Consider the following 12,650-nt stretch of genomic DNA (forward strand, 5'->3'; position numbering starts at 1 on the left):
ACTTTTGCATACTCCTTGTGCAGGCGCGATGTCGCGTTTTCCTGCAGCTACCGCACGCCTTTGATCCATTTACCGGACCTTCGCTACGGCTGATTTACATCGCGGAATTTTGTGTACGGAACTAAATTCACGAGGATCTCAAAACCAAAAGTCTTTTTGAACGACTTTTGGCTTTGGTGCGGAAAATTTCTTCGCGCATAAATATTCGTCACTTGACAGTCATCGTCGCGCATAAGGGTGGTAGATTGGAAACGTTTCGAACGGGACGATAAATAAAATTCAATTAACGATACAATAATCGAAATGTTTTTTCTTCAATTTAAAATCGACGTCAAACCCGCCGTACGATCAACAGGATTCTTTACAATGATTCGTCTTAAGAAAGTTGTTTTCAAGGTTTATCCTTCACCTGATAAACATATTATATTCACTGGCATACACGCAAATTAAACGTACATACATTCGAAACGTATGTACACCTAATATATCTCCTCATCTCGTGCGTAAATACTTCGAAGTCATCGAAGGTGAATTGATTTCTTATTTTATTTTCCTCTTCTTCTCTGTGGGTCATGAACGAATAATGTTGATTAACGCGCGCGCGCGCGGTTATTGTACAAAAATCCCGAAATAAAATACCTCGTCAATTCATTCAGATTCAATGAGCGAACGAAAATCACATATTTTCTAAACGTAATTATCGTGGCCCGAAAATTTTATAAATAGTACGCGACTCCCTTACAACTCGACCTCGATTATCCGTACTACCAGCGAATGAAATGCTAGGTGATCTTTCGATTATTAACTGATAAGAAATGCAGACGTTAAATGATTAGCGAGTATATATGGAAACACGTGGTATTAGCGATATACGACCTCCGTGAAATGATGAAACACATCGTTGAAAAGCATGTTAACTGATATCGAGCTTGCGGAATATCTTAGCGATTATTAGGTGAGATTTTTTATATTTTTCTCTCTTTCCGTCCACTATTCTTTTTCTTCGACTACAGGATACAATGTACTCTATAATAGGTGTAATAGTTGAGGCATGCGTGCGGTAGGATATGAAAAAAATTATGAAGAGAATATTTTTAAAAATAAAAAAAAAGATGGTAGGTATATTATCGTCGTATGGTACGTACGCCAAGCGCGCTTTTGGACAACTTTTTCATATACCTATAGCTGGGCCGCCTACTAAAAATTGTCGAAGCGAGCTTGGCCGCGAAGCGATTCACAATCAACCTGACCGGGTGTACGACCCAACTTTTGATTTGTTTCTCGTTGATTCAATCATCGCAATTACACGCTACGATGAAATCAGCTTCTATTACGGTGTATGAGAAAATTACATCCCCGTTATACTTGTATTGAGTTGCGAATATCCGTAGACGCTTGTAGAATAAAAATTCAAGTTAATAGAAATACAAAAAATACGACAAATGAATGTGCCGAGATTTTTCGAAGATATACAGCGTTAAAGCTGATGGGTACAAAGTTACATTCAAGGAATTCACAATTACGAATTAACCTTCGAAGTTCGTAAGGCAATCATTGAGGGCTATGCAATTTTAACGAGTATAACAGCATCGGATATAAACAAGCAATTTGAATCAATGTCGGTTTAGTATCACCGCTACACGGTATACATTTCAACTACTATGTGTGTACATATGTTCAGTTTGCATTCGGGTGTGTAATGAATAATTTGTTTTCCTCGAAACGACGCAGGTTGTACGTGGTGTCCATTACCTATAACTATGCGTCCGTCACAAGAACCTACACATCCCCACATCAAAGATACTATATATTCACGTTCTACATTGTTCTATTTGACTTGAATTTTCTGAGTACACTACGCGGTCGAATCCTCCTCCTTCTTCCCTAATGTTTCTTCATATTTTTCCCTCCGTTCATTTCGATGAAATATTTACATTGTAAAAGAGATGTTCGCCGTGAAAGCCATCGACGTCGTCATCGTAATTATCGTTATCAGGACCATGACTCGCGATAAAAAAAAAAAATCACTCCACTTCACAGATATCATTAGTGCGATAGTAAAACACATGATATTCTACCGAACCAGACTTGACAATCTCAAAATTTTTAAAATCATACAGATATTCCGATGCATGTGAAACATCTGTTCATGGATCATCTGAACCGCATTCTTCTTTCTATCTTTTTTCCATTACTTTACAAATACGCGTTAGTTACGCGCGCGTTCAGAAGGTCGTTAAAATCGATGGCTATGAGAAACTGATATCTGAAAGATATCCGGTACATATATACGCACGCGTATATTACACGTGAGGAATTATTCGTGAATATAGAGATAAAACACGCGGAGCGTATGTACAGATAAAATTCGTTGCGCCATACGTCTGCGTAAAAAATTTGTCGAAAAATTGAGAAGAAAAAAAGAAAAATAGGATAAATGACACACATTACGATCAAGATATAAAACTCCGATAACGTACGCCCGGGTGTGTATCATAAATATTTTATCGATGCATTATCTACTGGAGATTCGTTGAAAATTTTTATCTGCAAAATGATTTGTTTTATCCTTGAAAGAAAAAAAAACAAAAAGTATAGCATTCCAAAGTCTTCACGAGTCTTCAAACGCATTAAGGGCATATCGTGCTAAGAGAAGATAATTTAGAGCTAAGAAAAAACAAAAAAAATTTCAATCCAGAATGATGTTTGAAGTCCTTTTCGAGGATTTTACAAAATTTTTAGGGTACCTCATTTTGCCCCATCTACCCCTACAATAGGGTGGCATTTTTTTTTTCAGCGTCTCCTATGAAAATATATTATAGTTCAACGATCAACGTGTTCTAAGAGTCTGATTTTGATTTTGATTTTTAAGAAATTGATTTTTTATTTTTCTTTCGAGCTGATCTCCGGAGGGGGATCTCGAAACATGTTGAACCGATATATTTTCATCGGAGACGCAGAAATAAAATAGTCGTTTTCTGTGGCCACCCTGATACATAACGCACAGGTGAACAGTAATTTTCGATAAACTATAATTCCGTAGTTAACCGTTGACTGCGTGATTATAGTTTATCGAATTATCGCACGTCATCTGAAGGAAACGATATAAGAACAAAGTCTATTACTTTTATCTTATCTGTTTCGACCACATTTTAGGCCGTTAAGTGTTCAGAGCTGCACATGTAAAATGAAGATCGTACATGGACATAAATACATCTGCGATACCGATTACTTTTATAACACAAGATAAAACGAATCGAGTTAGAAAATTGCATTCAATTTATTTTTCATCAATCGTAAAACGCGCAGCGACGACGAAGGTGTGGTCGAGTTATTTTTTTTTTTTTTTTTGGAACTTGACAAATTCAGCGATCACGAATAGAAATGTGTCGATATTCGTTACTCACCTAGTGGCGTTCACCTGGAAGATCGTTTCTATGGATCTTCTGTCTAGGACACCGCTGAGCAGATACTGTAGAGCAATAAGTGCTAGTACGATGCAGGCAAGAGCTTTGTAGAGGTGGGCTCGGTGCCACAGTCCCACGGCTGAAGGCACAGTCATTGCGTACGGGCGACAACATACCTCCTTCAAATTGTCGCGTTGTTGGCCTTCCCTTCGATCAGCTTTATCATACGACGATGACGCGTAATCTAATCCGAGTATCGGAAAAGTCGATCCGTATATTTCGCCACATTTACCGAAATCTTCCCCCACCACCCCGCAGTCTTCTACTATAGCGATATTCAGTTTAACCGAACTTCTGCAATCAGAGTAAAACAAAAATATCACGTTAATTTTACAACGGCGAATGAAAAAAAAATAAAACAAGGAACATATGCGAGAGGTATAACCAATTACGTAAAATAGTTGGCAGATATATCGTTCCAATTTTCTCACGCCATTTCAAATTCAACATGCGATGAAAAGGTCGTCGATGTATTTTTATGGAATAATTGTTGTTCGATTTACAACAGTTTTCACCTTTCATTTTTTTTTTCTCGCCTGATCCTCACCGACAACGAGTATAGGAATCCAATATTTCACGTACTCGCAACGAGCACTTACGCGATGTATCCGTACAGTATAAACGCGATATTCATCGTATCGATTCGACTGTAACGAAATGACCCCGACTGTGACAACGTCATGTATACACCGATATTACCTATGTACGTACGTATACCGTACGTACGCGTAAAAAAAAGTTCTGCCGGTATAACACGTATTGAAATATTATATAAGATATACACATGTCACACGTCCATCGATATTCCATTTACGGTAAAAAACTTACCGCCAATTTTACCATTCCCTTTATTTTTTCCTCAATTTTATTCGCGATACATAATAAACGTGGAATAAAAGCTGCGGTGACAAAAAAAAAAAACAAAAACAAGCCAATAAACCACATCTATACGCGTCCACCTATTTTTTATGTTTTTATATTTTCCAGTTTTACAGCGGTCGAAAACAAAAAGTCGAAAGTCAGATAATGCATGGTATACATATACACACACACGATGTTCCGCACGTTTACGTGTACCGAACGGAAATAAAAAGTACGTATATAGGAGTAAAAAAGGTGGATAAAACTTGGCTGCATTCGAAGATAGGTATATCCATGCGTTTGCGTGGAAAGTCCTCATAGAAAAATCGGTGAGTTGGAGTGAGAAAGTTTTCGGGGGTTTATCTGGCACCGGACTGTCCTTCTCCGTTTCGTGACCGGGCGCATTGTTTTTCCATGCATCAAAAATTTGGCGTCGTTACGACCAAACGATATCAGCGATTCGTCGACAACTCGTCGTGCGAATTGCGTAGGGTTTGGAAGCAAAATTTGAATCGCGTCGCGATCGGAGTAACCGCTGCAATTTCGCCGAACGTGCGATTACCGAAATCGTTTGAACCAGCCGTATCGAAATTGTACTCCGATTTTAATCGTTAAAATTTTTTTTCGCAAACCTACGCAATTTCTCATCGAGATTCGCCTGTGCGAATCGTTTTACGAACCGTTCGCTCGTAACAACGCCGAATTTTCAGCGTAGAAACAATGCACCACCAGGGTGCGAAATTAACCCGAACCAAAAGCGGACAAGGACGGTCCGATGCAGTTGAATGGTTAAAAAAACGCTCTCGCTCCGACTCACCGGATCCGCTGTGGAGGACCTTCCGCGCGAAAGCACGGCGTATTGTATTTACTCGCCACCGGGGATATACCTATGTATAAGTAGTATCGATTAGCGAGTGGACAAAAGGCCATATCTCCTGAACGCGATAAGAGCAGCAGGTCACAGTTCGAAGCAAAAGAACACAAAATATAGTCGAAAGACAAATATAATAAGGGAGCGACGGGGGCGAGGGGCGAAGGGCGAAGGGTCGTACAGCGGTTTCTGCGTGCTACCGGTGACTCGAGGATCACGTGTTTCGTACGCATAAGATATGACCCGTAATTTTCACCCTGATTAAAAAATCAAGATATCGACAAACGTTTTCACCAATTTCTCGAACCAGGTATACCAAGTAATAACTCACCCTATGGATAGGTACGGCCACGCTATTTTTCTAACCAGTTTCGGGTGAATGAATTTTCTATCAAGTTTCTAATGTCAAGGTTACAGTGTGGAGTTGCGGCAGGTGTATCGTTCGGATATCGTAACTGACAGTTATAAACGCTTTTCTCCGTTCAGTATTTCCGTGACCATTTTTGGAATACATTTCAGACGTTCCAACTCTTTCGGGGGTTCTCTACGTGTCTCGCGAATCGCACACGCTTCAAGGTTGGGGGTACGTAACGTTTAAGGTCAATTGTGGGCGTGTGGTCGATGACGTCAGTTAACGTTGGCGCGCAAGAAGCTTTCTCAAGTAGTAAAACTTGCCAACTCTTTGTGCACAGGCTCGTTATATCGGACCCAGGCGAATGAAGCGAGCTTTTTCAATTCTCTGCACCCAGGCGACGCGGAAGCGGGTGAAAACATTTTTTTTTTTTTTTACCTCTAGGTATAATTATAAATTGAAAAATAGGACGCTCTAAAATACTGCGAGGAAATTTCATCCCGAAGATCATCGGATTTTCACTCGCAGTCTAAGCATACAAATTTAATTTGTCCCGGCGCGTGACACAAAGTAAAGCAGGCTAGCCTCGGATGATTTCATTATTGAGGAAATCGATACACGAGCGAAGCTCATATTTTTTTTTCTACCAAAAAGACGGAAATTCTAGTCTGCACATTACAACGCAACACAACGAACACACTATACACGGATAATTGTCTATTGCCCGTGCATAGGGAATTTGTTTGTCGATTTTCGAATGAAAATTGATAAAATCAAAAGAATTTTCTCACTCAACGACGAGGATAGTCACTTCATTCATGACTTTTTTGTCATCCCTTTCTTTTCCTACTTCAACAATGACAGATTGAGCTTGTCCGATTGCTCTTTGTACTTCTTCACTGACCTCTGCGATCAACTGCACCGATCGTTCGCGGACTTTATCGATTCAACTGAAATGGGTTAATTAAAAACACCGGCTGTTGCATAACCCGACTCGGATTCTATAGATACACATCGATAATTGACGAGTAAATCCTGATAAAACGAATTCAATCGTTCGACAAACAAATGCTTTTACTGAACGAATCAATTCGGGAGAATAATGAAACAAAAAAAAAAAGTCTCAAGTAACTTCGCGTTGATGACAATGACATTACATGCCACAGGAGTCCCCTGTCCTCCCTCCCGCGGGATCGGTATACGAAATCACCGCTCCCGGATACGTATGTACACACATGCATATAAATCCTAGATTGTAGATTCAATGAAATTCTCTAGCACCGCGTATACTACGGGAAAAGGAATCCCTGGACACCTGGATAATATCGCGCCCTCGATTTCTGATCCCCGACCCCGATGGCTCAGACCCTACTTGTTATTCCTCCCTGACTTTGCAACGAACGCTGTACAGTGTGCACAGGTATATACATGCGTGCATGCTTGCATAAGACCTTGGCAGACTATCTCGATACACATGTACTAGTCCGGTCAAATGGATGATGTAGTTTGGAATCTAAAAAAATGTCGCGGGACAAAAAGCGCGAAGATCCTGCGAAATTTCGCCGTGTAATCGCGACCATCTCGAAAACAGGGGTGAGTCCGGATATCTCGTTTCCCATTGGTAGCGGATTCATTTTCTCGACCGACCGAAATACCGTACGATTCGTGTTCTCCGCCAAAACTTTCTGTGTAATATTATTTTCATATTCCAGTTCTATTATAGAATTGAAAGCACATGCAGCTTCGCTTATACCGCGGAGTCTAGTGGCAGCAATTTGAAAAGCACGTAACGCATTAATGCAGAAAGTTTTCAACTGGCGGGATACGTACGTGTATATATATATATGTATGTGTGGAGTTAATACGGGTTCCAGAGTCTAGAGAGTTTCTAGACAATTTCAGGACCAACGAAACTGATTCAATCCTCTGAAGGGGCATAATCAGCGGGAGTTGTGCACCACTCCGCGTAAATATATGAACGCGCGTATACGATACATACGTGGACGCGTTATTTCTCCATTCGAATAAATGGTTTTTCATTTCACCTCTATAATTAAAGTTTTGCTTGAAAAATTTCTTGCTTGATTTTTTCATTCGAAAATATGATAATGTGGCCTGCATCGGGCGCAGCTGCACCGCTTGAGTATATATGTACATAGGAACTGCAGCAATGCCAGCGCACACGTGTTACATTATCTGCTATATATGTATGTATACTTCGGGATTGGTTATAGCTATAAAATTGATTTACAATTATTGTCCATAATTTCTAAACACCGCACGATGGATCGATATGATCGTCGACTGTATAGACTGTATATTCCGGCGATGACAACTTCGGTTAAACAATAACCGGTATTGTAATTTTATTTCCCTGAATGGTGAATTAATCCGAGACGGGAAAAAGAGGAGGATGCGATCGAACGCGTTTTCTCGGCGGTACAAGTGTCAACGGTACGAATATATATCAATTGATTAAAACACGCGTCGAAAGGTGGTCGATATATTTTTTACCACCAATATTTGCATGTCGACGAATAACTAATTGTCCGCAGTAAGATTAGCGCTCCAAGGATATCGAGTTGACAAAAAAAAGAAACTTTGACGAATACTCGTGTACTATATCATGTATATGTACATGTACATGATATACATAATAATAAACTAGATACCGAGTTTGTACGTATATATATATTAAAATACGAGACAATTGCTTTCAACGGGTTTATGCGCGGGTCAATTGATATCACTGTACATAGTATATAATTATGAATATCAGCGTGTATATATCTATATGAAATACCCCGATGCGGAGTCGTGTCGCCGTCGAGAATATAATACATGGATATTATATATATATAGATGTGTATATACATACAGATACGTACGTAACTTTTATGCATAGTAAAGAACCAGACGCTGTTGAGAATACAATATAATTATTATAATTTCAAATATATACGGTCTACGGCAGCCATGTGGCAACTGAAAGATAGGACGAAGCTCGGTATAGGTATACTGCGTGCAAATGTATTTTGTAGAGAGAAGAATTGAAAGCGCGCCGCGAATTATAATGAAAAAGAATACGGAGCGAGATGGAAATCAATGGACTGCACGATTTTCCATTTGCGAACGGTGAACGATCGGTCACATAAATTTTTTTCCCCAAACATTTCCCATCGCCTGATAACTCAAGATTCAAATTCGACCGTTCGCGAACGAGAGTGAAGGAAGCGAGAGGAGAAAAAAGAAAATGGAAAAATCGCGAGTCACAAAAGATCTCGATGTTTGAACCGACGGAAAAGTCGGGAAAATTTTCAAAACTACTCTGCGAGAGGTGGATATCACGTGTACATGCGGGATGACTTCTGTAACGGGAGGAACAAGAGAGCGAAAGAGAGAAAAAAAAAAGAAAAAAAAACTTTGCATAGAGGTATTGGAAAGTGAGATGATGAAATGAAAATAATAAGTAGACCGAGGAGGGAATCAGGATATTTCTAGGTGACTTAAGAGGGTGAGTTTTCCCGATCAATCTTCGGGGATAAATTAATAAAAGAGATTTTCTTTGGAGTAAAATAAGGTAGGAGAAGAAGGGAGGAAGGAATGGGGGATATAAGACGCGGGGGGCGAAAGGGTCAACGGAAAATCTTCACAGCGGAAGAGCTCTGTATAAGAAAAAGCTTGGACCGCAAAGTTTGATTAGATCGGACGTGGATTTTAGTGGGAGGAAAAGAGAAGAGCGACGAGAAAGATAGTTGGAAGCGACGGATATTTTATCTCGTTTCAAACTCCCGATTCACATCCCTTTAGTCATTCGGGGAATGGTTGAAAGTTTGAAAGCTTCTATACATACACACAGAACTGTAAAAGCCGTAATAGTTGGACGTTTAATCGAATGACTTTTTCGAATACGTAATGGCGTAGGGCACGGGTTATTATTACTATTATTTTATTTTATTTTTTTTTTTCAAACTGATCCCAAGAATATCGCCGATACTTGGCAAAAGTGAAAAGCTTAGATTTCGATCTCTTATTCGATAGAGACGCGCCAACCGTATCTACTTATCTACGTCGAATTTTTATCAGTAGTGTTCGCCGAAACGGTCTGATCTCTCAGCGCGTCGTTCACCTTCTTATCATGTCTCCTTTATTTTTTCGTTTCCATGTAACGAAAGAATACGTGACAATCGATTTACTGTCGGGACGGGCAGTCGCCAAAAAGGAAACTGACTGTGCACAGCCTTTTGTTTGACTTTTTTACCTCTCCTTCCTCAACGGTTGACACGTCGGCAGATGTGCCCAAGGCCGACGACGACGAATGATAATGGACCAAAAATCGCGATCAAAATGTTACGGTTCCGAAGAAAAAAAGAGAAGAGAGAAAAAAACACAAAAAAACAGCACAGCTGCGTAGCTCTGAAGTAAAATAATCAATGCGAACGGAGAAAAAAAAAAATGATAACAATTATAATAATCATCGTCGACGGGCGGATTAAAAAAACCAAGACAGACACCGAGGTATGTTTCAGAGCCCCTCATATCGTCCGCACCGATGAATCGGTGGAATTTATAATATATAACGTTGAAAGCCAGACGAGAATTTAATAGGATAGCGAGAAAAAAATTAGATCGTTATAGTTCGAATATTTGATTCATATATTACCGATAATATTATACTATCTCATTTGAACGGACTAATCTTTCGAAATCCCATAATAATTTCCACAGTTTACAAGAGGTGCAAAAATTCTCACCGCCGTTTCTGATGAGGTGGTGAGCAAACGCCTACGGGTGGTAAAAATAGGTGATTAATTTTTACCGCGGATTATCGATGGTTCGTAAGCTCTACCGTGGAAAAAGCGATTTAATGTTATCGCAATTATCGATGATAAGGGCTGGATATCATCGCTGAGATTAGATATTTATGAGAACGAAAAATTGATGAGACAAAAAATTCCCAAAAAAAAACAACAAAAAAACAACAAAAAGAGCGAAACATATTACGATAGAGGAGGGAAGCGGGGATCGTTTCATTTTTCTTGAAACCTGTAAAACTGTGGGAGGATGAGGATAATTTTTTATTCAACGGGAAGATAAACGCCAGCGCGTTCCGCGCGGGTTTTTGATTGCCAGACAATCCCTCATCCCCCCTCACGACGAGTTATGAATCGTGCGGTACGGGGATGACGAATGGCCCAGAAAACAGAATTCGCGGATTCGCACCAACAACGGCTCTGTTCACCGCGAACAGAGTATTCGTTACTTTTCAGAACTCTTTCTCTTTCTTTCTTTTTTTCTTTTTTTCTCGGCAGAAAAAAGGAGCCTTCGCCATAAAATCTAATACACGTCACGACCGCACCTGAAACGCGTCGTCATAAACGTTGGGGTAGCAAAAACCAAAAGAAAATATAAATTCGCCGCGATTTCCGCATAGGTAGTTGATCGGTTTTCTCGTTTCTTTTTAGCACGATGTCGAAGGAACCGGAAGAAAATAAATAAAAAAAAGAAAAAAAAAGAAAAAAAAAATCCTCAAGACGTGCCGATCGATATTATCCGAGGGTAGGAGTCGCGAGATGAGGTGGTTTTCGAGATTGAGAGATTCTGGCGAATGTGCGAAGGGGAAAAAGTTTTGGCACTTCAATCTGTACCTTTGTTTTAGCTTTCTGTATACCTCGTTTCTTGGCTTTTGTCCCTTGCGCGCGCCCCATTTTCAGGAGATTAACGGGTATCTTAATGACATGCAACTTCAGATGACTGCGGAAGACCCCTCCTTTACCCTCCCGCACCTCTGCCGGCGCGACGTTCATTCGTCTTATACCAAAGAAGATAATTACCTACTCTTGTCAAAAATACGAGACTCGAAATAACCGCAACGTACAGGGTTCCCGTTTTTGAACGAGGGGTTCGACGGAGTCGACGTACGTACGTACGATTGATCTCCGAATCGAAGATTAATCCGACCAGAGTTTCAGTTCTCTGAAATTAACGAGAGTTCGGAGTTGCACGAGCCAAAGCTTTGGCACGAGCCAAGTGTGATGCATGAAAAGATCGAATTTCTTACAAAACCTGACGTCACCTGGTCTCGAACTGATTTTAAAATATTTTCTAAAAAACTACATTTGTTAAAATAAGACACCCCGTATATACTATATTGTGTAGTTACCTGGTTGCTAATTTTAATTCTGACGACGAGTTTCTCTCGACTGCAAAACTCGTGACTAGAAACTAAGGTAATAATTCAACAAATTGCAGCAGCGGAAAACAAGAAAAAAAAAAAAAAAATTTAAACTCAAATATATGTATTCCGACAGTTGTTGAGAATGATTTCGGTCAATAGACATGTTTTAGCGGTGCGTTTTGTATTGGCAAACAACGTCATCCATTTAAATTCTAATTACACGGTACCTAGTGAAGAACAATATTATTAATGTATAACCCAATTACCTACTGCCGACGAGATCGTTAAAATTGAAAAAGAAATGTGGAAAAATAAATAATCGCAATGTTTGTCTGAAGTCTAGCTCGTGATTTTTTAGTATTTATCATAACAATCGAGAGGATGAGGAATATTAAGCGGTTATTTGTGTCTTCAAGTTTTCGGTATACTTGAACGTATGTAGGTAATGTAGACATGACCGAAATATGTATAGAAAATTTTAGATTTTTCGAAATTCATAATTTTTTAAAGAATGACGCCACAGTTGTTTTGTCATAAAAAAAAAAAAAACTGATATACGCATAGAGAAGATTCATGGAGACTGGCCCAGTTGAGCGCCCGCATAACGACAACCCACATGACACGGATCACTATTATTTGCAGAAAAATATACGCGCCACCCGATAATTTGTTGGAGTTCCACGACCGCATTTGTAGATTAGATTTGCGTAATTAAATAACACTGTTAATTAAAATTGCGTCCGTCGAGCATCGGAGGAAATCCCCCGGAGGGTTACGCCTTTCACAAATAATCATTAATCGAGAGGGAAAGTTCAAGTTACGTACGGTACACGGTCTACACTTGTTGGATCATTCGTTATTCCGAACGTTTGCAGACATGCGATATACGTAACGTACGCACATCCTATGTAAAAATGTATG

At 39.7% G+C, this 12,650-nt stretch overlaps 1 protein-coding gene across 6 annotated transcripts in view; it reads right to left on the bottom strand.

Annotated features, from left to right (window-relative positions):
• Positions 1-12,650, bottom strand: part of LOC105689135 (beta-1,4-N-acetylgalactosaminyltransferase bre-4) — a 48,743-nt gene that overhangs the window by 10,455 nt on the left and 25,638 nt on the right. For all 6 annotated transcript variants that reach the window (XM_048651389.1, XM_048651392.1, XM_048651391.1 and 3 more), the window contains one exon: positions 3,408-3,761. In XM_048651389.1, the coding sequence (XP_048507346.1) occupies positions 3,408-3,761 (354 nt within the window). The remainder of the gene's footprint in view (positions 1-3,407; positions 3,762-12,650) is intronic.

The sequence above is a fragment of the Athalia rosae genome, chromosome 2 (assembly GCF_917208135.1).
Source record: "Athalia rosae chromosome 2, iyAthRosa1.1, whole genome shotgun sequence".
In the NCBI taxonomy this organism is placed as follows: domain Eukaryota; kingdom Metazoa; phylum Arthropoda; class Insecta; order Hymenoptera; family Athaliidae; genus Athalia; species Athalia rosae.